General features: G+C 41.5%; 1 protein-coding gene across 2 annotated transcripts in view; it reads left to right on the top strand.

Annotated features, from left to right (window-relative positions):
• Positions 1-15,381, top strand: part of NET1 (neuroepithelial cell transforming 1) — a 42,733-nt gene extending 27,352 nt beyond the window's left edge. Inside the window, exons 1-10 of one of the 2 annotated variants that reach the window (XM_050802694.1) lie at positions 3,392-3,697; positions 8,702-8,809; positions 9,215-9,382; positions 9,764-9,826; positions 10,155-10,251; positions 10,389-10,465; positions 11,176-11,433; positions 11,859-12,029; positions 13,022-13,208; positions 13,514-15,381. In XM_050802694.1, coding sequence (XP_050658651.1) covers positions 3,605-3,697; positions 8,702-8,809; positions 9,215-9,382; positions 9,764-9,826; positions 10,155-10,251; positions 10,389-10,465; positions 11,176-11,433; positions 11,859-12,029; positions 13,022-13,208; positions 13,514-13,920 — 1,629 coding nt within the window. In that variant the 5' untranslated portion in view covers positions 3,392-3,604 and the 3' untranslated portion in view covers positions 13,921-15,381. Of the gene's footprint in view, positions 1-3,391; positions 3,698-8,701; positions 8,810-9,214; positions 9,383-9,763; positions 9,827-10,154; positions 10,252-10,388; positions 10,466-11,175; positions 11,434-11,858; positions 12,030-13,021; positions 13,209-13,513 lie in introns of those variants that run through there. The other variant, XM_050802693.1, reaches the window with a different exon arrangement.
• The last annotated feature ends 11,828 nt before the right edge of the window (positions 15,382-27,209 follow it).

Raw genomic sequence — 27,209 nt, forward strand, 5'->3', positions numbered from 1 at the left:
AGACTTTGGTTTTAAACTTAGTCTACTGTTAAGTCAGCTAACATATACTGAGCACTCAGTGTGTCTCAGAACATGTGCTGAAGGTTTTACATGGGTTATCTTAATCCAGACAGTGTCACAACAGCTGAGCAGACCAGAGTCAGGTCTGTTAAGCCACTGATTAACGAGGTACCTTTGGACAAGTTTCTTAAACTTGGTCAGTCCTAGTTTCCTCCATCTCTAAAACTGAGATAGTAAGTACTTCATAGAGTTGATTAAATAAGATAACGTGTATAGAACTCTAGCACAAAGTAGACCTTAAATTTTTCTTCTATTTTTCACCACCACCCGTTAAGTTTCCTTGTGAGAAAACTAAAGAGGATGGGTGAATGATCTCAGAGGACCTGTTTAGCCCTCCGATTTTATGTAGCATTGTGACAAGGCTCAAGATTCTTGAGTCTAGTTGAACTTCCAGATGTTCATCATTCCTTTTTTAGATGCTGTCTACATTTAGATCCCAAACCTGCACATTCAAAATGAAACTAAGATTTTAGTGTTGGTGAGCTGGGGCTTTTGTGAGCATGGCTGTCATCAGTATACCCTTTCTGTTTTCTATTTCTGTTTCTACATATAAGACTTCTACCTTTGCCTCTTGGGTCCCCAGCTGAAGGAGAAAATGAAAGATACCCCTTCTCCTCATTATCTTGGCTCATTTCTGTCGGAACTAAGTGGGAAAACAGTTTCAAGAAAGACATTGGGTAAGAATCCCAGGAGAACTCCCAGCTGCTTCTTTCCTAACTCCCACTGCACGTAATCCTTTATTCCCTTAGAAACTATGTGGCCGTAAAGTGTGGCCTTACTTACGCCGTATTTTAACTGATGAAGCTAACTGAACTGGACTGCTGGGGTCTAGCCTAGGCTGTTCATATTAGCTCTGAGAATGTATGCAGATCACTGTTCGTAAAATTAGGAGTCCACAATTGCTCAGGTGCTTCTGCTTTCATGCTATATGGAAATATCTTCTACAGTCATCCACTCTTAAGGCCAACCACATCACACATACTGCCCAGGGCAGACTGGACAAGAGAGAGTAGATGATGAAACAGAGCCAATCTCCATTACTTTAAAAAATAAGACAGAAAGATGAATTATTACCATCATCTCATGTATAAAACACACGTAGCTACAGAAGGGCAGTGGTGGTCCTTCCTGCAAGAAGTAGCAACTCTCCTGCAAACCTTAGGCAATGACTTTTTATAGATTATTCGTCTTTATAAATAGTCTGCGCCCACTATTCTTCTGTATTCACTCTTCAACCCCTGTAATTTGCCTCTATCTTTACTCCACTGAAATAGCACACTTGAGATTCTCATTAAACTTGTAATCACTAAATCTGTGGCTTTTTTCTTACCCTCCTTAACCTCTTTGCTGTAATTAACATTTTTTTCTTCCCTTGGCTTTTGCTTTGTTTCTTTCCTTCTAACTACTCCTTTTGCAAAATTCTTTTTCCCTTGGCTTTCCTCCAAAGTTAGATCCTTGGACCATGTTCTTTTTGTCCAAGTTTTCTCTCCTAGGCGTCTCATTCACTCCCATAGCTTCGATTTTGATCTCTGTATCTGACTCTCCAGTCTAAATCTAGCCTCCAGCCTCTTTTTCAGGTTTTTGTCCAACATTTCCACCTACCAGCAGAATATTTTCATTTGCATGTTCTTCCACTGCCTCAGACTCAGTATATCTAAAATGTAACTTAGAATTTTCTTTCAAAGCTTGTTCCTTCTTATTTCTTGATTTGCACTAACAGTTACCCCTCCTATTTAAAAAATTTTGGGCATCTGTGACTTCTTGCATATATCATTTTCCTTTTTCCCCACTACTCCTACTTTAGGCAAAGTTCTTATTGCCCAATTGTGATTTTTGCATTATGTGTTCAGTCATCTTTCAACCATCTTAAACACCAGTCATGTATATCTTATTACAACATGGCTCTCATTATCTCTCTCACCTGTTGAGTACAGCCATCTGTTCCATCTTTACCCACAGCCCGTGACCTCACAGTGGGCTCACTCCCTCATCCTCCTCGAAATTTTCTCTTGTTCAAATCTATGAAAAGGATTACATTCAAGGCCCCACAGACATATAACATCTTAAACCTCTTCCTGGCATTGTTCCCAGCCATGTCTTAGCTTAGAAAACTACCTGAAGTGGTTTCTCCTCCGGAATTCCTGTAGCACTTATTAGCTACACACCTTAGTTTTGAATTTGCAAAAGCTATCTTCTGTTATCTCTTCAAGTGGCCCGCCTTTATACAATGGTCTCTTTGGCAGATATGAAGCCTATTTTTTTATTCCCCAAGTATTTAGAATACTGACTTTTATATAATAAATTTCTCTGATTCTAATAAATCCTAAGAATAGAAATATTTTTCCAACATACTAGCATCATATTATAGTTTATAGTATAAAATTTTACCATTCCAAATAGAATAACAAATTTTGTGTTTAAAAGGAAATCTGCTTCACAGCAGGCCTGCCAAGCCAACAAAAGTAGTGTTGCTCCATAGAGGAAAAGATTTAGGCTAGAAATTTGGAGACTGTCGCTGGTCACTGTCATTATTGTCACTTCACCTCTGTAAGCCTCATTTCTTCACCTGTAAAATGCAAGACGTTTTAAGCAGTCTTTTGACCCTGTTAGGACTATATCAAGATCAGTTAATTCAGTTTAGAGAAGGACCCTGTTATATTATACACATATATAATATATACATAATTATATGCTATGTATACTATATACATATAGAACAAATCACTTTTGTTATAAAATAGTACACAGATCAAGTTTTTTAAAAATACAGAAAAAATATCTACCTCTAAGTCTAAGAAATACTGAATTTTGAAATCTGAAGTAGCCCTGTTTACCTGTAACCTCATGGGAGATTTTCTTCTGGAAGAGACATAACAGAAGTGCACCTGCTGTATTTACCCTGCTAGTCTTAAGAAAAAGTGGTGGCAACTATTTAAAGACTTAGATAATTTTATAATTGTGAATGTGCTTGCAGTTCTGTAAGATAAAAGCAGGTTTCCTGGAAAATTAGGGTTGTCTTCATTATATACATTGATTTAGCCCTATTGAACAAGAATTTCTATTTCCTTATTTGAGTTGTCAAGTTGTCTATACTAAACTTAATCCCAGGCAATAGGGTTTTATAGGAAAAGTCTCCCTGTGACTAAGCACTAGAGTAGATAATGTAACAATTTGTTTTCCTTCTGGAATGCATTTTAAACCAGGAAGAGAAGTTTCTGTCCTACTTGAAGCCAGCTTCACTCGCCTCCCGGGCGAAAGCTGAGAGGCCTAGGTGTGCCCTGCTCGCAGTTAACTAGTCACGTGGTGGTGGGCCCCGCCCCCCCGGGCCCGCTTGGCTGTGGCCCCGCCCCCGAGCCCTGGGGTCCGTGCCTGCTGCCTGCGGCTCTCAGAAGCGTCTGCTACACCGCGGCGAGAGGCATGGGCACGTGGCTGCGGAGGGTGGCCGAGCTCTGGGAAGAAAAGCCCGTGTGCCTCTGCCTAGCGTCGCTAGGGCGCTGACTCGGTGTGGATTGATTGGAAAGGTTTGAGGGAGTACTTGGGAAGCATGGTGGCACATGATGAGAGTGGAGGTCTCCTACCTATTAAAAGGACCATCCGAGTCCTAGATGTCAATAACCAGTCCTTCAGAGAACAAGAGGTAAGACTTTTAAGAGAAACATTAGGCAAAAGGAATGTTTTCTAACTCCACAGAGCTTTTAAGATTTTTAACAAGGTATTAACAGTATAATTTTAAACTTTTGATCTTGTTTTTAAAATGTGTGTTCTTGATTTATGTGCAAGCTTGAAATGTGTTTAGGGACTGTGGTCTAAGTTTAAATAGTTTATACATAGCACAGCTTGACTGTACACAGCTTTTATACAAAAAGAAAAAGATTTTAAATGTGTGTTACTCTGGTTACATTTGTCATGTTTCCGATGCTTAATATAGTTGTTTTTTTTTTTAACTTGAATTTATATCATCGAGTCTTAGAAACTACCTTAATGGAGCAAGAGGAAAAGAATCCTGTTCTTGTAAATCAATGCTAGTGAACAAATTGCACCTGAAGTGCAGTCTGACCTGGTGTGCGTTTTTCTTCCATCTGATGAGTTCACTGTATGCCACTTTTTTCTTCAGAGACATGTTAGAATATTTAAACCAATGACTCATTATTTTTACCCTCCTTGCTTTGTCTGAAGTCATTGTTTTTTTTTTAGTCTTTATGAACGTTTACCAATATAAATCAAATTACTTTATGCCATTTTATGTAATCTTGATGTACTGTTGTGTGATATTCTGTTTATACTATATATTTTAATATATACTACATAGTCACTTATATGCTAGGAATAGTGTTCCTGCATTCAGTTAACTGTGTATCTCTTGATTGTGGTAGTGGTTTCCGTCTCTGTACACATGTCAAAACTTACCTAACTGTGCATTTTAAATATGTAAAGCTTATTGTATACCCCAGCAAAGTTGCTTGTCATGTGTACACATAAACACACCTTTTGGTAGTTAAAATAGCTGCTGTCTTCAGGAGGTACACTTTTATTTGGTGTGGTTTGGCTTTCGTTTTTGTTTCTTGGTTTTGGTCTTTGCCTGTGTGTCTCGGTTTTCTCAAAATGTATAAGCATTTGCTCTGAGTAGAGCAGTAATCCACAGTCACTAGTGTGAATCCTGCAGCTTATCATCTGTTGGGCCCATAGAAACTGGCCTTTGTTTAGTATCAAGCATGAGCTGTGTTTCTGCCTTACCTTTATTTCTAAGTTAAGAAAACTAGGAATGTTGTCAGGGTTTTAGATCTAGTGACACAGCTCTAAATAATTTGAGTATTTCTAGAAAAGGAATACATCCCATGTGATCATAACTTATTTTTATCTTTTTAAAAATAACTTTTATTTTCTTTTGATTTTAAAGTTTTTGCTAAGTAGGAGAGAAGATTATTTATCTATTATAACTCAGAGGAATAGACCCAGGCGCATACTGGTTTTTTTATTCAGTGTCTTGATATGATTGGTTATAGAAGAGACCCTCCTAAAATATGTTCTGTAACTGGCATCATTAGACGAAAAAGCCTTTCTACAAAACACTGAATTCTCAACAGGATTTTTCCATGTTATTGCGGGATAACCTGAAAAATACTTTAAATTATTCTCAACAATTTTGTTTATAGATGTCCAGAAATTTTTAAGGCATAAAATCTAACTACGAGTGGATTACTAACATTAGTTAATACCCTGATCTGTGGGCAGATTGCTTATAATAATGCATGTGACTGCCTAGCTAACCTAGATAGTCTAATTAAAAATTAACCTAAATTAACAACATAAACTTACGTTAGAGGGTGTTGGACTTTTTTTTCCCTCCAAGTGAACTTTAGCCCTGGTGAAAGGTTCCCTGCAACAGAAAAATCATTGAGCATGTAAAGCTTGTTGGCACTCTTTGTTTATTCCTATGAATTTTTGGATTTTTTTAAAATTTTATGTATTTATTTATTTATTTTTGAGGAAAGTATGGTTCCAGTATCCATATCTGTTCTTTAAGCTTCTTGAATTTGCCGTAACATGTTTCCAGGACTCCAAGGTAAAAATAAACAATACTAGCAGCGGAACTATGGGTGCCTTCCATTTGGTGGTGGTGAGACAGTATGCGCCTATTCCACTCACCCTTCATCGCCTCCAGATGCTGCATCTGACCTATCTAAATACTGTATTAGGAATCTGTTTTGTGACTGCAAATATTTAGGTTTTAATAGTCATACCAAGATTATTAAGATAGTTCATGTGGACCTCTAAAGAAAACTACTTTTGGTTTCGGCTCACATGGGCCAATTCCTAACCTGTATTCTGAGAGACACAGATTTTTGTCCCAATCTTGTAGGTAGCCTGTGAATGCCTAATCCATGTCGCTTTTCTACGGAAGTTGCATGTATGAGTCTGTTTTCAAATTGTATATGTATCCTGAAATTAGTAGCAGCATTACACCTTTACATTTCATAGTCACACTTTTTGTTATTTTAGTCATTAAAATTGCTCATACTTTTAAAGTATGTATACTGAAAGTTTGTTTTGTATTTGCCAAACATTCTTCACATATGTCCTTTGAGTGAGGCAGGAAAGTTACCACCATTCAGTCCCCAAAAGTATTTGCAAAGTGCCCTCCTCCTTTCTCTCCCTCTCCCATCCTGTATTTCCTGAGTAAGCATCATACTTCCCAAGACATCTTAGATTTGATAAACTCTGAAGAGTAGCATTTCCTTTGTGGAGAACTGAGATTATAGTTGGATTTTTAAAGGACTGTGGAACATATGTAACCACCAAGTACCACTTGGTATTTGGTGTATGCTGCCACCCTAAAGAGACCACATCAACAAAACCCATGTTCGTTTCAGAAGTATGCTTTAGATATATTTACATTCACTTATCTAAATCTAAATTCTGTAGTTTTAAAATATCACATAATTTTGAGTTACCAGGAAGTTAGTAGTTGTACAGTAACTGATCCTATAAAGATAAGAAATTTTTATCGTTAATTTGATTTTATGTGATAAAATAGATATCAAAAATGTATTTCCTGCTAACTAAATTTTCCATTCATATTCATTGGGAAAAGCACCTTTGCAAAGACTTTTAACTTGAAATTAAATATTGTATTTTCTGGGAAGTCAAATTTGTTATGCATGAAACAAGGAAGAAGAGTTAACCTCTGTTCCCAAAAAGCAGAACAGAACTTTCTGACAACTGCTTTGTTCCAGTGAAATGTCGGCATTTCTGACTCTGTGAGGTAATTCTATCTTCAGTCCAACAGGAGACTCTTTGTGCTGTCTTTACTAAATGGAAAGGAATGCCTGTGCTGGCCCCTGCACACGCGTGTGTCAGTCAGTCAGCACAGATGTACGTGGGGGAGGCATCCACACATGTCCTCAGAAGCACGGCGTGTGCCATCTTATTACATATCGCGAAGGTTTCTTTTGCAGTTCATTTATATTCAAAGTTTTACTTTGGAGTTGATTATTTGGTATGAGGGGTTGATCTACAACTCTGCCTCTTAAAGCCTTCAAATTTCTAAATTCTCTTTGATTACCAAGTTTCCTTGGTAGTTCACATTCCTTTCTGATACATTTAGGAGCTTTAATGAGTCTAATTCTTTCTTTGGATATTCAAATTTTTTACATTTCTTTCCAAATAATGTTAACTTTTCCTGTCAGTTTATTCTTAAATTATTAATTTAAAAAAAAAATTTTTTTTACCCAAACCAAAAATGGTCAATATAGTCTTCAGTTGTTTAAAGGCATTATTTTTACTCATTTTCTATACCCCTTCCTTTTTATATTACTTTAGTCATGTCAAAGAATTTTTAGAAAAAGTTGCTTCTGTTATTTTTAAATGATGTCTTACTTTTCAGTGATAATTTTAATATAATTTAAAATTATATATCCTCCTGGATTCTCATCAAAATTATTTTGTCAAGTATGCCACAATTGTCAGAGGCACAAAATACAAATAGTTGTGCTCCATAGACATTATAAAGAATAGACCTGCTAGTTTTATGATCTGGCATTCTTCATTTCAGTAACCGTGTGAGTTACCTACTGGTATGCCTCCATTTTTCTAGCGATAAAATCAGAATAATGCAATTTTTTTTAAGTTTCAAAATCTTTGAATAAGTGATGTGTTTGCTATATTATTATTTAAAAGCAATAACATGTAGAATCATAACTATTTCTTCTCAATTTGTGTATACCTTTCCTTTAAGTTAATAAATTACTGAGAGAGGATCTAATTATTTATGAATCCCAGTGTTTATGTAGTAAGTGGATCTAATTATTTACGAATCTCAGTGTTTATGTAGTAAATGGAAATATTCCTAAAATATGTTAGTAATGGCTCAAACTTAATATGTGCCGCACTGTTTCAAGCCCTATTATTCATTTAATCTTCACAACAACTTCATAAGAGAAGTGCTGGTATTAGCCCCATTTTACAGATGAGAAAACTGATGCCGAGTATGCCCTAGCAAGTGGTAGAGCCGGGATTTGTGCCCAGTCAGATTTCAGAGCCTGGGTGCTCTTTTAACTCCTCCCTACCTTGGCTTCACTCTTTTTCAGCCCATTCCAGTGTCAGACATGTTTATTGAAAGGTCATATTTTCTAACAAAAGTGGTTAAGTGGTTAAGAATGAAATGGTATAATGTCTGAGATTTGCTTTAAAATATTTAAGTAGGGACAAAAATGAAACAAATTGTTATACCAGACACTGTGGAGGGCGCTTGATAGACACATGGGATCCATTATGCCATTCTCCACTTTCATATATGTTCGAAAATTTTCATAACAATAAGACTTTTTTAAAAAAAAAAGTTATTCTCCACATTAAACTAAAAAGTTCTATTGGATTTTAGGATGTAATTTCCTTGTTTGAATTTTAATTTTTCCCCAATGGAAATATTTGGCCTTTCTTATGCACTTATTATTTTTTGAAAAGTTACTGCTACTCAATAGCGTTCTTATTGTTTTGACAATGAAGAACAACTCTTATTTTCATGTTTCTGTATTTTATAATGTATAAAAATTGTTTTGTGAGAGGGCTTTACTTTGTCCAAGTTTGTATGAAATCATTGCCCCTAAACATACATTTAGTGTCATCTGGTTTGTTTTTATAGGAGCCAAGCAATAAAAGAGTTCGACCTCTGGCTCGTGTCACCTCCCTGGCAAGTTTAATCTCTCCTGTAAGAAATGGAGCTGTCAGACGTTTCGGTCAAACAATACAGGTAAAAAGAGAGAAGGAAGAGTCATGTAGTCAGGGGACTTTATAGAAGCCTGGAATTTGTAGTTTTCCTTGAGCTGTACAAACAGGTTTGCATTATTATACTTAAACATAGTTTTCTTTTTGGAATATACTACTAAGGAATATTGTTGCAGAACAATGTGTAACCTCGTTATATTAATTTGCATCTTATATCAATGCATAGTCTTGGCTAGTTTTTATTCCCAAAAACGTAATTTTAGCTGATAAATATTTAAGATTGGTAGGTGGAAACTTGGATAAATTACTGTTTTCTGCATTGAGAAATTCTCAGAACTTTGTCTTTCTTCACTTTAAAAAAAAAGAAAATGGGAATAATTCTGTTCTTCCTAATCTTATTTTCTCTTTTGTTCACCTTTTCTTTTTTAAGTCATTTACCCTTCGTGGTGACCACAGATCCCCAGCCTCTGCCCAGAAGTTTTCTAGCAGGTCAACAGTCCCAACCCCCGCCAAGAGAAGGAGCAGTGCACTGTGGTCAGAGATGCTAGACATCACCATGAAGGAGTCGCTCACCACCAGAGAAATCAAACGGCAGGAGGTATGCTGGCACTCAGCACCAAGACTGTATTTATTGGCCTGCACTTTAAAAAGACCTGTTTTTTAAATACGTGTTTTCCCAAAAGAACAGCAAATTGATACCGATGGCAAAATTAACTTGGATTTTTGTGTTTGAGCAACAATTCCTAATACATGGTGAACAAAACCTAATGATGGATGATGGTCAAATTAAACAACTCTAATAGGGTAAAATTACCAAACATATGGCAACCTTTTATTTGAGATTCCATTCTGAATTACAATTTTCAGACTGAGTTTGGTTTTTAAGTGCCGTTCAAAACATCAAATAATGTGATTATCAGTTGTATATAATTTTCCTTTCTCGAAGGAATGACCTCTGATGTTTGCTGGATGTTTTTAGGCAATATATGAAATGTCCCGAGGTGAACAGGATTTAATTGAGGATCTCAAACTTGCAAGAAAGGTCAGTAAATAACTTTTTATCAGATGCCCTAGTTTTTAAAAATTAAATTTCACAAAATCTAAAGGATAGTTTTCTTAACCTTTAGAAGTAGAAAAATAGAAAATATCTACTGGTGAATACATTTTTTTAGATGGGGTCTAGACATAGCCTCAAATACAAGTATAAGTAAGAGAGTTTATTTGGGGATTAATACATACTAATTTGTTTTATGTATAGCAAACAGAATCCACGCTAGCTTTTATATAATTAAGTCTCTTTGTTTCCAAGTATAGATCCCTCATGTTTTCCTCACATGATCTCTCTGTGACACATTTCTCCCCTCTGACAGGCCTATCATGACCCCATGTTAAAGTTGTCCATCATGTCAGAAGAGGAACTCACGCATATATTTGGTGATCTGGACTCTTACATACCTCTGCATGAAGGTTAGATGTGCAACTTAATTGTCATTAAATCTAAAGAGCAATAACGCACGTAATTTTCGGTCTAAACTTCTAATGTAATGCTGACGTATTTTTTAAATAAACCTGTTAATGGTGTTTATGCTTTTTTATCACTTCAGATTTGTTGACAAGAATAGGAGAAGCAACCAAGCCCGATGGAACAGTGGAGCAGATTGGTCACATTCTCGTGAACTGGGTATGTAGTGAGTTATTGACCCCAGATACAGTTTCTTACAGATGTGCCATGTTGCAGTTTCTGATAAATATGAGATTGATTTGATCCCATAACTCTGTTCTACAAACACATAAGGCATTAAAACTAAACAAGTTTACAGTGACATAAGAAATTACAGTCTGTCTAAAAAAAAAAAAAAAAACAAAAAACTTCATTAATGCTATAGGTTGATTTGTGTTGCAAATATGTTCCTGCTTGGATAGAATTGCCACATTATGTGTGATTATCCGTTGCATTCTTTCATGTATGTTTCAGTGCGTGCCAGATGCTGGGCACTGTTTGAGGAGGAGTCGCTGGGAGTCAATGATGAAAGGCAGTCTCTGCCTTTATAGCCTAGTGAAGGGATGGCCAAGCACATAAACAGTCTCAGGGCTGGTGGCAAATGGAGGACACTCAAGTGTCCTGAGAGCACAGACTGCCGGCGTCTGAGGTTGGAGGGGAGTAGAAGTCATGAGTCTTCACTTGGATTTAGCCAAATTACAAAAATTTGAAGAGCATTTTGATGATTGCTAAAATAGTATTCAACTTCCATTATTATCTGCCAGAAAATGTCCACAGCTTGTTAAAACTCTCAAGAATAGCTGTACATTTTGTGTTTCATGTTTGCAGGCTTGTTAATGCGCTCAGTTGTAACAGGAACACATCATACCTTTTCTTTTGTTACTCTTCAGTTGCCGCGCTTGAATGCCTACAGAGGCTACTGTAGTAACCAGCTGGCAGCCAAAGCTCTTCTTGATCAAAAGAAACAGGATCCAAGAGTCCAAGACTTCCTCCAGCGATGTCTTGAGTCTCCCTTCAGTCGAAAACTAGATCTTTGGAGTTTCCTAGATATCCCTCGAAGTCGCCTAGTCAAATACCCTTTACTGTTGAAAGAAATTCTTAAACACACTCCAAAAGAGCACCCTGATGTTCAGCTTCTGGAGGATGCTGTAAGTAGTCCCTTAAGTGATTGTTTTCCTTTTTAAGTTTATGCATTAGGCTGCTGTAGAACGTTGTCTTCTGAAGATGCTGCTTCACATCAGCACAGTGAATTGTTTTGTTGTTTTAAGTACCCAGTGCATTAGTACACTGTGCACTAAGCAATAAGGAGATGTGAGTACTGGACTTCGCACATTTTATATCTTAAGGGACAGGATTCTTATCTGATCTCACCTTTTCACCTTTGAACAAATCACTCAATTTGGCTAGGACTGTTTCTTGATCTATAAAATGAACAGACTGACAGAATTAACTGATTTCCGGAGTCCCTTCAAGCTTTAAAGTTCTTCCATTCCATATGACATTTTTGCCCTGCGGGAAGCAGGATGAGTTAATAAACTGAAGCTGCTCTGTCAATTTTATTTATCATTTTCAGATATCGATAATACAGGGAGTCCTCTCTGATATCAACTTGAAGAAAGGTGAATCCGAGTGCCAATATTACATTGACAAGCTGGAGTACCTGGATGAAAAGCAGAGGGACCCCAGAATCGAAGCGAGCAAAGTGCTGCTGTGCCACGGGGAGCTGCGGAGCAAGAGTGGACATGTAGGTGACTTCACCGCCGCGGCAGAGCGGCCTTCCCTCTGCCCCTTTAACTTTCACACGTTCATTATGAAGCAAGCTGGTAAGGGTAAAGTCATGACATGGTAAAAGAAGGTTGCCGATTTTAATTTTATATTACCAGCTTGATAAAGCCAACATTTGGTTTATTTGACTACAGAATAAATAAGATGCCTTAAATGTCTCCGTGGAGAATCAGTAATACTTTATTTTTTAGTTTTGAAGCATAAATCAACTTGTTTGGCCAGGGGTTTCTTTCTAAATACGATATTAGTTCCAAAATGTTTAATAAAAAAAATCCTTCAAAAAACTTTTAAGAGTTTATCTTATGCTTATGGAAGTGGTTTTTAGCATTACATAACAAATTTCTGAAGCAGATTGAATGAATGCAAATTTATTTTTAAAATGCTAATTATAAAAGGACCTGCTAGAACTAAGTACAGTCATGGAATGGTATTTTTGTTTCATCATGCATTTTCAGAAACCCAATTTGTAAGTTGGAGTTTTGTTTAAAAAATTTGAAATCTGACATCTCTGATTTTTCCCTCATGAGGGAAAAATTTATAGTTATAAATTTGTGTGGGACAAAATAGAACCATTAATATTTTACCAGCTTGCATTTGTAATCCCTACTTTGTGTTAGAAAACTGTGGTATACAACACTAGTGTTTCAAGTCAATGCTACTACTAATAGGTCTTTGTGATGCAGAGCATTCACTTAGCTGCTGCTTAATCTGATATTACATACCAGTAAGAAATGTTTTTTTTATTCTGAGATTGGAAAAGCTTTCCAAATAGAACACGCATAGCCTTGAAATCACCATCTTTATGATTACTAGATTTGTCACTTAGTAAGAGAGATCTTCAAAAAATAAATCTGATGAAATTAATAATATCAAGTTATTTTAGCAATATATTTCAGTCACTTAAAAACACAAGTTTCATATTTAGAAAGAGTTTGTTTCCCATTTCTCCAGAAACTTTACATTTTCCTGTTTCAAGACATCTTGGTTCTGACTCGGCCCGTCACACGGAACGAACGGCACTCTTACCAGGTTTACCGGCAGCCAATCCCAGTCCAGGAGCTGGTCCTAGAAGACCTGCAGGATGGAGATGTGAGAATGGGAGGCTCTTTTCGAGGGGCTTTCAGCAACTCAGAGAAAGGTAAAATGCAGGCCTTAAAATAATGTAAAGAAATAGAAACTCAGAACTGAAGTGAATTTAGTTTTTGCCTTTAAGAATTCTAGAGATGAAATGGCTCCATTGTCCTATACTTGTCACACCCATTGAGTTGTCCAGGCCTTCCCAGCTCAAACACTTACAGGTGTATCTAAGAAATAATGCATAGGCTTATGTATTCACATTGACATAAATAAATTGCCATAAATTGACAGTCATGTTAAGATTGTATGACCACTTTGTCTGGAATAAACCTTTTTTTAGCCTGATTTCTTTTTTTTTGTTTTCAGCTAAAAATATCTTTAGAATTCGCTTCCACGACCCATCTCCAGGCCAGTCTCACACTCTGCAAGCCAATGACGTATTCCACAAGCAGCAGTGGTTCAACTGTATTCGGGCGGCCATTGCCCCCTTCCGGTCGGCAGGCAGTCCGCCTGAGCTGCAGGGCCTGCCAGAGCTGCACGAAGAGTGTGAGGGGAACCACCCCTCTGCGAGGAAGCTCCCAGCCCAGAGGAGGGCATCTACAGTTTCCAGTGTTACTCAGGTAGAAGTTGACGAAAACACTTACAAATGTGGCTCTGGCATGGAGATGGCAGAGGACAGCAAGAGCTTAAAGACACACCAGACACAGCCCGGCATCCGAAGAGCGAGGGACAAAGCCCGGTCTGGTGGCAAACGGAAAGAGACTTTGGTGTAGAGAAGGCTCTGTGTGTTAACTGGTGGAGAGACTGTTTGTTTATAAATGTGTACAGTTTTGTTTTCTTGTAAGGGGAGCATTATAGGATTACCTTATACCAGTTGTAACATTTTCATTGTTTTTGGTTGTTCCTTTTTCTTTTTTTAATGGCAGCTAAAGATATACAGATTACTGTTAAATTGCCTTTTTTTAAAAAAAGATATTTTCTTGAATTATTTAGAACATGTAAGCCTGGTATTTTTAATCAAACAAAATATTTATGAAATGGGTTTTCTCTTAATTCTGGATTCATCATGGCTTTCTGATACCAATTGTAATATTTACAATATTCACCAGAACTTAGAATTTTGCAAATACTGGAATTCTGCCAGTGTTTCTTTGATAAGCCTTGCATGCAAAATTTGAAATTTTAACATTGGCACCCAGAACCTACATGGAATGTATGTCTGGAGTATTTCAAACTTTACGTTGAAACATAATTTCCTTGGAAAACAAACCATAAGCCTGAGGAGGTTTTTAATTTTATCAACTGGAATGCTTTATATTAGTTTGTTTTTCACTGTACATTCCTCATTTTACATTCATTTAACCTGCCGATTATTTAATTTTTTTTATTGTAAAGTAGTTTTTAGCATTTGCTTTTATTTTTTTACTTTGATGCCTTTTCAGATTGGCATGTCTCTAAAGTATTTTTCTTCCTGATTAAAAATGTGTGTGTATGTGTGTGTGTATATGTATATATTTTTTTAATCACATTAACTTTACCAAGTGAAACCAAGCCATACTGTGTTTGAGCCAATTAAGAAAATTGCCATTTTTAAAGTGTAGCATTTCAGGGTAAAGATCCATAAAATGACTTGATGTATTCTAGACTACTGAAAGAAAACCACTTCAAAGATTTTGTTGAAAGTTTTAGTGTTGTCTGAAAAGCAAGAGGGAAGGTGATTGGTAGTGAGCTAAAAGAAAAAGAGAGAAAAAGAGAGTAGTTTTGTCTTCAGGTAAAATGTCTGGTTGTGCCAGACGTTTCACAAGTGTGAAAGGAGATAGGAGAAGCTCAACTTGAGGGCATGTAGTAAGTTGTAGAAGGCTCGAGGGGACGTGGACTTATTTGCCTTGGTTTGCAATACCTGCAAATAATGAGTTTGAAAAGAAACAGTGAAATGTGTTAAAAATTTGACCATATTAGATAAATTTTGGTGGATTTATTCATAAGATGGAAAAAGACTGGTGAATCTTTTATTACAAAATGTTTCTGTTAAAATGGGATATCATCTTTGAAAGGGGGGAGGAGGAGTAAAAACCCGATTATAATGGTGATCAATTCAAGTCAGTGTTGACTATTCTGTGAAATATATTTGGCCAGTGGAAATGATAATCAGAAAAGACTGTAAATAGATCCATCCAAATGATTTCTCTGTACAAATGAATGATACTATTAAAAAAAAAAAAGCACACACATAATCACCCTGAAGGTTTCTTGCCTGGTGGCTATATTGGGGGCATTTGGCAAAATATGCTGGTGTGGCAAAGGAGGTAATGGTAAGCCTCACAAAAGTTAGTAGAAATTGTAGTTAAACCTTTGAAATTCATTGATGAATCAGTGAAAGGTAGGTAAGTCTTGTGTTAGGAAATCTTTTAAGAACATGGTGTAATCAGACACAGCAATTGTATTGAAGATAACTGAACACCTGTTACTTTCTGGATAGGATAGTAAGGGTAGTGGCAAAGCATCCTGATTAATTTCAGATTTTAATTTAAGTACCTCAGGTTCTTGTCTTTGGAAATTCACATTAAAAAGTGTATATTACACCAATGATTGTGATCTGCAACACCAGAAAGCAAGATTTCTAATCATTTCTAGAGGTGTTGGGTAGAATAGTTACTCCAGAGTTAACCTTGATCAGCTCCTGGCATTTAAGAAGCAAGTAGTAGTTCAATTGTTGTTAATGGAATGATGTTTTATTTAAAACTGTATCTTCCTTTGGTTCCCTCAAGGGTCAAAATAAGATCCAGTATCTAAGTCAATATATTTAAATGAATATTCTTCAGAAATAGCGCCTGTGTTTGAGAGCAGTCAGTGATTTAGCCCATTAGTTCTCAAACCTCTTCGGGCATCACAATCCCCAGAGGTGCTTAAAGAAAAAAAAAAAAGTAACTGGGCCTCACCCCTAACATCCCCCCTGCAGCCCCAGACACACCATGTTGCTGAGTCCAGATTGTGGGGCGTCGGGTAGAGGGCTGACTGGCTGTGTGCAAGCATCCCTCCTAGCAATTCCGGTGCTGTGAATTCCTCTTATCAACACTGAGTATTCACTCATCTAGCCAGCCCGCTTTGGGTAACTGATAGATAGTCAACATACAGCCACCATATTCCTAGTTTTTGCCTTAACCTGTTCCGAGTCAGAGCTGAAGAGAGTCTAATTTCCCTGCCTTTTTACCTTTCTCCAGTGGGTGTGCTTATATATTTTCAGCAAAGAATAGTCTCTGCCCTGCAAATCTTCTTAAACTTCATGGTCCTTCTCAGGATGTGTGCACGCACAGTGGTAAGGGAAACGGGTCATCTTGTTAGCCGTCCGTGGATCACGGGTAAATCACCCTGGGATCTGTCAGGACACAACTGACCCATCAGATGTGTTCAGCGACTTGTGGTAGCTGGGTCTACTTTGTATTTAATGCTTCTCTCAGTATGCAGACAGCACGATATTTGTTTCAAATATATATGGCTATAATGCTAGTAATTAATTGTACAAGCATCAGAAAATGCCTAGTTAAGGCCCCCATCTGTAAATGTTGATGACGGAGGCAGAAAGACCTAAAGTGGCAATGTTACAGTTTGTCTTCATCATACTCCCCACTTTAAATTCCTGCCTATCCCTAGAGCTGAAACTGGCTAAGAAGTAGAAGTATACACTTAGGAGTCGTGGGTCGTGGGGGTTCAAAGTAGATGATATCTCAGCCTTCAAACGGACTTTAATTTTATTTTTTTTTTTGGAGACAGAGTTTTTGCTCTTGTTTCCCAAGCTGGAGTGCAATGGCGCAAACTCAGCTCACTGCAGCCCCACCTCCTGGGTTCAAGTGATGCTCCTGCCTCAGCCTCCCAAGTAGCTGAAATTACTGGTGCGTGCCACCACACCTGGCTAATTTTGTATTTTCAATAGAGACAGGGTTTCACCATGTTGACCAGTCTGGTCTTGAACTCCTGACCTTAGGTGATAAGCCCACCTTGGCCTCCCAAAGTGCTGGGATTACAGGCGTGAGTTATTGTGCCTGGCCCAAATGGGCTTTTTAAAATTGGCATGAGACAACACTGATGAAAGAGTAATACCCCTTTGTCCATGCAGTCTAACTCGGGTGGGAGGAATGTCCTCAAAAATAAATCTCCCTAGACCCACAGAAGTTTTCATTTTTTCTGCACTCGGCAAACCCCAGGACCAACAGCAAGACTGAAAACTTCTCCCAGATGGACGGTTACTCGAGTCCACTTGTACTTACACTTAGAGCATGCGTATTTGAGATTCTAATAAAAGCTCTGGACCCTCTCCCCAGGAAAATGTGTGTACATCTACCACATGACTTCGGAGCTTTGGGGGTATTCCCCAGACCTCCCTGTGAATGCAAAGTTGAGATCCTGTTGTCTGTCCTGACCAGGACTCCAGGGAACCTGCTGGGGAGCACGGATTCACTTTGTTCCTATGGGTTCTCCATGCACTGACATCACATTTGTTACATAAAGAGTCAAAAACATTAATCTTTCACATTTCTCACTGGTCTGCTAAGTCACACTTGTGACACGTTCGGCTGTGCTGAATATGTTTCTTTGGGATAATATAAAAATATCAAGTATGCTTTTGTAAAGTAGTTTCAATTTGATACCACATAGCCTTAGCTTCAGAATACTTCCCTCTTCTAAGACCTGTTCACTCAAGAAACGTGCCTGTTTTCTTAGAAGTTGGGCTGCTCGTGAGACGGATGAATGCAGACCTGAGTGAAACTAGGTGCCTTTCCGAAGCCTGGAATGACACCGTCCTGCACGGAGACGCACAGGTGTCTCATGACAAGTGGGGCGTTAATTTAAAAGTGCTTGAGACAATTAGAGCTCATTAGGATAATGACTACCATGGATTGAAACATCAGACACATTTAAGCCTATAGCTACATAATGTTTCTTTACAAAATAAAAATTTTGATTTCCTTTGGAGTATCTCAGGGAACCAATGTAGGGCTTTGAAAACTGGTTAATAAAGGAAAATCAGGCATTTATCCTACCGTTTCATCTATGCGTTATCCCTCAGAGCAAGCAACCAAATAGCTAACATAGGGGAGATCCTCTGCATAGCAATATCCCCGCTAATAAACGAAGGAATGGCAGAGTATCACCATCTCATAACCCTGACGCATTGAAGGGTCATCAGTAAGGGCACAGAACACACAGACCACTACCTCCCAAGCGACCTGCATCTCAGCTAAGTCCTGCCAAGGTCACACCTGAATCTGATCTCCAGGAAACTAAAACAAGCAGAATTTCTTCAATGAAATAGAAACTGGAAAAAAAGTCATAGATTCCCCTCTATCTCTCTAAGAGACCATTGCAATGCATGGCCCTCATTTAGAGCTAAATCAAACTTTTTAAATAAGAAAATATCCAGCACTGAGTGTATGTTTAAAGTCAAGTAGTTACTGTTAGATTTTTGTGTTTAACAACGGCACTGTGATTAGAGTCATAGAGGCATTTACTGAAATGTTTACAGGTAAAATTGAATGACAATTGGGATTTTCTTTGAAATTACGAGGGAGGAGAATGGTTGGGACAGAAATGAAACAAGATTGGCCGTAAGTTGGGAATCACTGAAGCTGGATCAGACACACACAGAATTCATTATACTCTTTACACACATTTGTGTGTATATTGGAAATTCTTTACTAAAAAACGGAAGTAAAAACAGTGTGGTGGCACACACCTGTAGCCCCAGCTACTCAGGAGACTGAGGTGGGAGGATCGCTTGAGCCCCGGAGTTGGAGCCATGACCCTGCCTGTGAATAGCACTACACAAAGCCTGGGCAACACACCGAGAAACCACCACTTTAAAAAATGAAAAGGAAAGAAAGAACTTGTGGAATTCCAGGTATCTAAAATGCTTCCAGTTCCTCAGACTCCCCGCAAAACCCTCAGCCTTTGCATTTCAAAATACTGCATTTGCTATCTACCATCTCACAGAAACTCAGACCTTCTGCCTGAATTTCACACTTGCTGCCCTCTCCATTACAACTTGGCAGTTGTATTAGGCTAATCTGGATTCTGGCTTAATTAATACAGCCCCCTTCCTCCCTCTCCTCTCCTTCGCCCTGTATCTCTCTCTACCATGATTTGTTTCCTTTGCCAACTCCTTTTTCTCTGCCACACAAACGTGGCTGCCACACTCCGTGTGAGCTGAGGCAATGAGAAGACACCGAGGAAGCTCCTCAGTCCCCCAAGGAAGCAATCCACCCAGCCCGGCCCTGAGAATTTCACCAAGGGTCAGTGCGCTAGCTGCATTACTGTCTTCTAAGAAAGGAGATAGCTTTGCAATACCTGGAAATGTTTGCTGTTAAGTAGACCAGAAAGTAAGGCAAAATTAGCTAGATTCAGAGAAATCTGATAATCTCCCATAGAATCCAGATTCCTCAACAGCTGCTGCTGGTGGATGGGCTTTTGTTTTCCTCTTTCACTGGGCAGGACAAACAGGGACAGATCTATCAAGTTAGACCTGGAAACCCACATGGATCACTTAGTCTGATCCCCTTTGCCAGCTGAGGAACCTGAAATCTACAGACATCAAGTGAATTGCTCAAGATCAGGCAGCTGGCTTGTGGCAAAGTTGAGATTAAATGTATCTGAGTGCCCCTGTATTTGTTCTTCCTTCCCTCTTCCACCTTGTACCACCAGGCACTGGCTTTTCCGCTCCCGTCCAACCTGCCCTCCCTCCAGCCTGAGATGTGTCCCCCCTGCCCCACTCTACCCTACCCCAAAATCCCAGGCCATGCTCTAAATGCTTGGCTCAGTGACCCCCTCCCAGGGCAAATCAGGTCTTCAGCATGCATGCTCCCCACCCCCGATTCTCCCCCAAGTACCGCTATCCAGGGTCGGCCTCCTAAACCTGCACCCCCTTCCCCCTCCATCATCAGCTCACATGACTGCACTCCTGCCCAGATGACCCTGCTGCCTTTGCACGCTGACTCCCCAGCTTCCTCTAGGCCACCCCCACCCCCACCTTCCTCTAAGTCACCCCCAACCCCAGCTCCCATTTTCAGCAGACTGCAGCTTGATGAATTGCCAGGGGTAATTTATTACCAAGGATAAGTCATCAGATGCAACCTCGGCAGCACCTAGAACACCTTCTCCTCCACTCTCGGGCGCCAGCACACTCTCATCTCCTACCGCCCTCGCCTCTTCTCCCTTTGGACCTTGCTCTTCCAGACCTCTAAATGTTGGAAAGCCATGGCTCAGTTCCCAGACATCTTGCTTTATCTACTGGGGAGTTTGATCCATCCCATGGTTTTAACACTACCAACACCTGACAACTTCCAAATTTACATCTCCCCGGTTCTGACCGCTCCTCTGAGCTCCTGACTTGCTACCCAGATCCCACTTGACACGTCGTCTTGCAAGTCTAATGTGCTTCATGCTTAACAGGACCTGAGAGGACTCTAGCTTTTCCATCCTGAATCCTCTCCACCCCTGGTCTTCCACATCTTAGTAAACGGTGCCACTCTCCACCCACTCTTGATTCCACTACTCTACTCATGCTTCCTGACCACTCCATCAATAGGCTGTGTCACCTCCGTGATGCATTCTGAATGCTACCACTTCCCACCGCCTTCATTGTTCCAAACAGTATTAGCTGCAGAAAGCTCTGCCTGAAGAATAGCGACAGCCTTTAACTGGTCCCCAAACTCTCACCATTCTTTAATCCATCCTCCATATAGCAGCCAAATGATCTTTCTAAAGCAAAAATTAGATAATGATAAAATATCAATTTAGTAAAATATTAGAGCTTTCAAAATATTTTTTCTGATGCTAAAAGTTACACATTTTTATCATGGAAAATTAGGAAAATCAGGAAAGTATAAAAAAGAAGTTACCTCAATAGAATGAGAACACAAGCCACGGATTATGAGAAAATATTTGCAAAAGACAGCCTGACAAAAGGCTGTTATCCACAATATACAAAGAACTCTTAAAACTCAACAATAAGAAAATGACCTAATTAAAATATGAACAAAAGACCTGAACAGACATCTCACTAAAGAAGATATACAGGCTTGGCACAGTGGCTCACGCCTGTAATCCCAATACTTTAGGAGGCCAAGGCAGTGGATCACTTGAGGCCAGGAGTTTGAAACCAGCCTGGCCAACATGGTGAAACCCCGTCCTTACTAAAAATACAAAAATTAGCCAGGTGTGGTGGCACAGGCCTCTAATCCCAGCTACTTGGAAGGCTGAGGCACAAGAATTGCTCCAGCCCAGGAGGTGGAAGTTGCAGTGAGCTGAGATTACACTACTGCACTCTTGCACTACTGCACTATTGCACTTTGCCTGGGTGACAAAGTGAAACTCTGTCTCAAAACAAAAAAAAAAAAAAAAAAAAAGAAGAAGAAGAAGAAGAAATACGGATGGCAAATAGGCAAATGAAAAGATGTTCTACATGATATGTCATTAGGGAATTGCAAATTAAAACAACAATGAGATAGCACTACACACCAATTAGAATGTCAAGTTCCAAAACACTGACAACATCAAATGCTGGCAAGGATGTGGAGCAACAGGAATGCTCATTCACTGCTGGTAGGAATGCAAAATGGAAGCCAGTTTGGCAGCTTCTTTAAAAAACTAAACATGCTCTTACCCTACAATCCAGCAATCTTGCTCCTCAGTATTTGCCCAAATTAGTTGAAAACTTATATCCACACAAAACCCTGCACACAGACATTTATAGCAGCTGTATTCATAATTGCCAAAACTTGGAAGGAACCAAAATGTTCTTCAATAGGTGCTATGTATGGTCTGAATGGGTCCATGAAAATTTATGTATTGAAACTTAATGGTCAATGTGATAGTAGTAAGAAGTGGGGCCTTTAGGAGGTGATTAAGTGATGAGGGCAGAGCCCTCACGGATGGGATTAGAGCCCTTAGAAAAGGGCTGGAGAGAGAGAGAAGATTCTTTCCCTTTCATTTCTTCTGCCATGTGAGGACAAAGTGTCCACCTCCTCCAAAGGATACAGCAACAAGGCACCATCTTGGAAGGAAAGAGAGCAGCCCTCCCAGACACCAAATCTGCCAACGACTTCATTTTGGACTTTCCTGACCCAGAAACTATGATGCATGAATTTTTTTTCTCTATAAATTACCCAGTCTCCAATATTTTGTTATAGCAGCACGAACAGACTAAGACAGTAGTGAATGGATGAAAGAACTGTGGAACATGCAGACAATGGAATACAATTCAGCACTGAAAAGAAATGAGCTATCAAGCTGTGCAAAGACACAGAACACTGAATGCACATTGCTAAGCGAAAGAAGCCCACCTGAAAAGCCCACTTCCTATAAGACTCCAACTATGGGACATTCTGATAAAGGCAAAACTATGGGGACAGCGCAAAGATCAGTGGTCGCCAGGGGTTGGGGAAAGAAAGGGATGAGTAGGCAGAGCACAGAGGATTTTTAGGGCAGTGAAACAATTCAGTATGATCAGTATGATGCTCTCATGGTGGATCAACATCATTACACACGTGTCCAAACCCACACGATGTACAATACCAAGAACAAGCCTTCAGGTAAACTGTGGACTCTGGGTGACAGTGATGCGTCCATGTGGGTTCATCAATTACAACAAATGCACCATCTGGTGGGGATGTTGATGGTGGCGGAGGTTTGAGAACTCTGTACTTAGCACTCAATTTAACTATGAACATAAAACTTCTTTAAAACGTAAAGTCAATAAAAAAAAAATATCCAGACCCAGAAAAATAGATGGCATTAGTACACTTCCTTCAAGTCCTATCTATGGAGATCAAAACTGGAATGATACCGTACAAATTCTACAAATGCTGAATGTAAATGCTTAGCAAAGCGGCACAGGCTGTTTCATCTGGAGGTCTGGGCTGCAACCTCTCACTCTCAGATAACAACTACTTAGGAAAATTCTACATCCAAAGGCCCAGGAGCCTCAGGGCCCAACCCCAAGCCACCCTAACCTGTGCAGGTGAACCTTTCACTGGGGTGGGCGGGGAGCGGAGTTGCAAAAGAACCAGGTAAAAGGCAAGGACTGGTATTTTCTTAAATCACAGACTCAGCAGCAGCACCCTGATCTAGGCGATGAGGGAACTTACAGCCTCTCCATCCTCCCCCAGGCAAGTCTGGGGGTATCCCTGGGATCTGCTCCAGGTAACCTGGAGTTGACCAACCTGGGGACAGATTCCCAGGTTGTCTTTGTATCTCCTCTTCCCGGCCTCATGGCAGAGAGGAAGCAGGTCGCCTGCTGCAGTCAGAAACACAGCCCTCTCCTCTCTCCAGACACTATGAAGTTGCCCAGAGCTGCAGCCCCAGACTCCTCCCCAGCACGGCTGAGCGATGAGATCAGGAGGGTCGGGCTGCAGCCTTTGGCTGGTGCATTTCTCTCTCCCCTGCAGGCCCCACTCTCCACAGTTCAAACCACAACTGTTCATTGAACGTGACTTGAGAAGTTGGCGCCAGGCCTCCCTCCACGCCTGGAAACTGCTGCAGGGCTGGAGAAACGTCTACTGTCTGACATCACTTACCTTTGCCAACTACCATCACGGGGCCTCGCTGTCCCCACCCCTTAGGCAGACTCTTAGGCAGGTTCTCTTTGTCTTGGGCGATTTCCAGGTGTGAGCTCAGCCCTCTGCTCCCTACCCAAGGTGGGGGAAGGGAAGGGAAGGAAAGAAGCCAGGAGGGACTGTCAAGGAGGGGAGAGGGAGGTCAGGAGGGCCAGGGCCCCCCAGGGCAACTCTGATAAAGGGGAACAAGACATCAATGGGGCTGACGTAGGCTGCATGCCTCTCCTGTTTTCTATCACATTGCAAAACCTCACACGTGCCTCTCTGTACACCGGGCAGGAGGGGTAGGATTAGCAGAATGTCTCTGCCCCCTAGGACTATATAATCCAAGACAGGCAGCTCTGAAACAGACAGACCACAGAGAGTGGCCTCAGCAGCTCACACACCATGCGTACAAATGAATAGATGGCGTGTTATTTTCCATCCCATCAAATGCACATAAATGTGGTGGCAGATGGAGCCGAAAGCTCAAAGCAGTCTTTAAACTTTCCAGCTCCGGCAGGCCCGTGAGTCCCTCGGGTCCTTTGCAGCCTCCGCCGATCCCGGCGGGTAGTACACTCTTCCAAAACAAAGGAAAATGACACATGGGCATATAAATACACATGCGTGCACACCCTAGCTGAGAGCAAGTGGGGAGGGGACCCGAAAGCCACGAAGCTATGTTCGCCTGCAGCGAAGGAGCATGAGACAATCTTTTCCATGATGGAAACTATTTCTTTCATTCTGGCTGGCCCAACATTACACCCGGGTCCTCCAGGGCTGAGTTTCTCCAGAACTTTGTAATGAACTTCTTGGTTGCAGTAACAAACAAGTTAACCATTGACTTAACAGGAATTTTACAAAGCAGGAGAAATTTTTTGTTGTTTTGGAAGGTTCTGGAATGCGGGCATACTGGAGAAATGACACCCTAACTCCAGCAGTGCCCAGCATCTTGAGTTTTCTGACCAGCCAGGCCAAGCTATGCCTTTGCTCACTGTGGTCCCCCTGCCTGGAGGGCTGTGCCTCCCCACCCCAACACCCTCTGCCAGGATCCCCTGTACCCTTCCACATGCAACTGAGCCTTCCCTTCCCCAGGCAGCCTTCCCTTTCCCAGGCAGCCTTCCCTTTCCCAGGCAACCTTCCCTGAGTCCCTGGGAAGCCCATTCTTTGCTGGCTGGGCCCCACCCCATGCTCTGGTCTTGGTTCCTGCCCCCCAACATTGAACACTTCCCAGGTTGGTTGTCACCCTCTCTACAAGTCTCCAAGTCTATTGGTCTGTGTGTCCCCCTAAACTACCACTTTGTGTGACACAGAATGTGTTCAAACTTGTTTGCTGAGTGAGCTGTAAAGACTGACTGATTTCAGCTCTGCATGAGCCAGAGTCCATGGCTCAGTGAACAAGCTGCTCAGGGACTCAGAGCCTCTCAGACCCAGCATTCCAGGAGCCAGCCTTCTAGGAGGCCTCAGAGGACCTCACTTCCCAGGATTCACACACTTCCCACAAGGTGTCAGGGCTGGTACCTTAGAGCAAGGCCAACAGAGTAAGAAAAAAGTGACAGAATGTGACTTCGGAGGTTATACCATAAGAGACATTTCTGCCTCTGCTTACCCTGTCCAGGACCTCCTGCTCTGGAGAAAGCCAGTGTTCACAAGGATCCTTGAGCTGCCCTGCAGAGAGGTCCAAGACAAGAGAAACTGAGGCCTCCCACAGACAGTCAGTACCCACTGCCTGCTACAGGAGGGAGCCCCGGTCAAGCCTTCAGATGATGCAGCCCCACCTGCTGCTCTCTGGCTGCAACCTCATAGGAGATGCTGAGACAGCCATCCAGCTGAGCACCCCCAGAGAAATGGGGAGGAATGCCTGTTTATTGTGCTTTGAAGCCTCAATTTTCATGTAGTCTGTTGTGCAGCAATGGGTAAGGGCTCTAAGTCCTGAAAGTTGGCTGGGTTGTCACTCTGGTGTGCGCCACTGGGAAAACCAGGCCAGAAGGAGCTCATTAGACCTCTCGAATTTGGCCCAAACCAGAGAGAATAAAGAAGAAGCAAATCTCAAGAAGAGGCACCAAGACCTCATTCCCTGAGGCCCAAAACAAAGGAGCAGGCCAAGCAGGCCACATAAACACTCATCAGTCGTGGCTTGCAGTCTGAGGCCTGAGGCCGACTGCCCTCTGTTCTTGGATCCCATGTCCCAGGGGACACCAGCAAATAAGCTGACCTTGAATGTCCCCATCTTACTCAACCTCGGTTCATTTCACAGCAGGGGAAACAGATCCGGGAGGGAATCAGTGCATGTCTAGCAACAGCTCCTGGGCGGCCGCGGACGTAGGGACAAGCACAGTTCCCGCCTCCAGCTCAGTGTGGGCCACACTGCTGCCCTGGCCACACAACGGGCAGTGTGGAACTCGGTCACTTTTCCTCCTTTCTCCCTCCCACTCCCTCCCTCCTCCTTCCTCTGTCTCTTCTTCCTTCCCCCTCATCTCTCTTACACTAGAATGCTTCTGCTCATCCTAATCCCCATGCATAACAACAGTGTAGGCTTTGCCAGATGCATGAGGGTCATGGTTCAATAGAAACACAGTGAGAGCCACCGCCGATTCACACCCACTGTCTCACACAGCCCTTCTGCTCTCCGCAAGGTGCAGGAAAAGAACCGTAAGTGGAGGCCAGCAGACCACAGCCTGTCCCTTCCTCCCAGCCCAGCTCTGTCCTGCACAGAGAGGCCTCGCGTGTGCCCTGCCCTCAACCCCATGTCTGTCCACGTGCCCTACACCCCACACAGCCAGTCCCACAGTCAGAAGCAAACACAGGAAGGGAATTCCAGCTCCCCTTAACCCCCGCCAGAAACACATTCTAAAAGTGGGGTGGATGCTCTGACTGGCATGACCTCGTGCCCCAGCAGGCCCTGGCCTCAGGGGATGTGGAAGGGCTGGAAAGGCCCCTACGGCCTCCACAGTGAGGGCCACTGGGAGCAGAGGTCTGATGTCCAGGTCTCAGGAGAGGACTTTTCCAGGTACTTTAAACACGACCCACTATTTTATTTAATCCTCATGATGATTGAAGGTTTGAGGCTTCAGGGATGTGCTTAAGGTTGCCCAGTGGGCGGCAGAGCCAGGGGCCACACACAGCTCCACCTGGTCCCACAGGCAGTCCGGATGCTGAGCCTTCCAGGTGCTGAGGCCAATGGAGTGGGGCAGGCGGCCCAGCCCATGCCCACAGGGGAGGAGAGGAGGAGAAGAAAGAGGCTTAAGGTGGAGTCACTGCCGGGCCCTACCATGCCACTCAAGCCCAGAGTCCTGGGACGGACCAGGACAGAGGGGCCAGAGACAGGGCTCTCAGCCAGGAACGCAGGCAGCCACGGGACTGCGGGGATAGCCCAGGCCTGGCACCCCTGGCCCATCCTGCTGCTGATCCATTCTGCTTCAGGTCCCAGCGTGTGTGAGCAGCCATGGGGCCGCGCGCAGACAGTCAGGGTCCCC

The sequence above is a fragment of the Macaca thibetana genome, chromosome 9 (genome assembly GCF_024542745.1).
Source record: "Macaca thibetana thibetana isolate TM-01 chromosome 9, ASM2454274v1, whole genome shotgun sequence".
Classification (NCBI taxonomy): Eukaryota; Metazoa; Chordata; class Mammalia; order Primates; family Cercopithecidae; genus Macaca; species Macaca thibetana.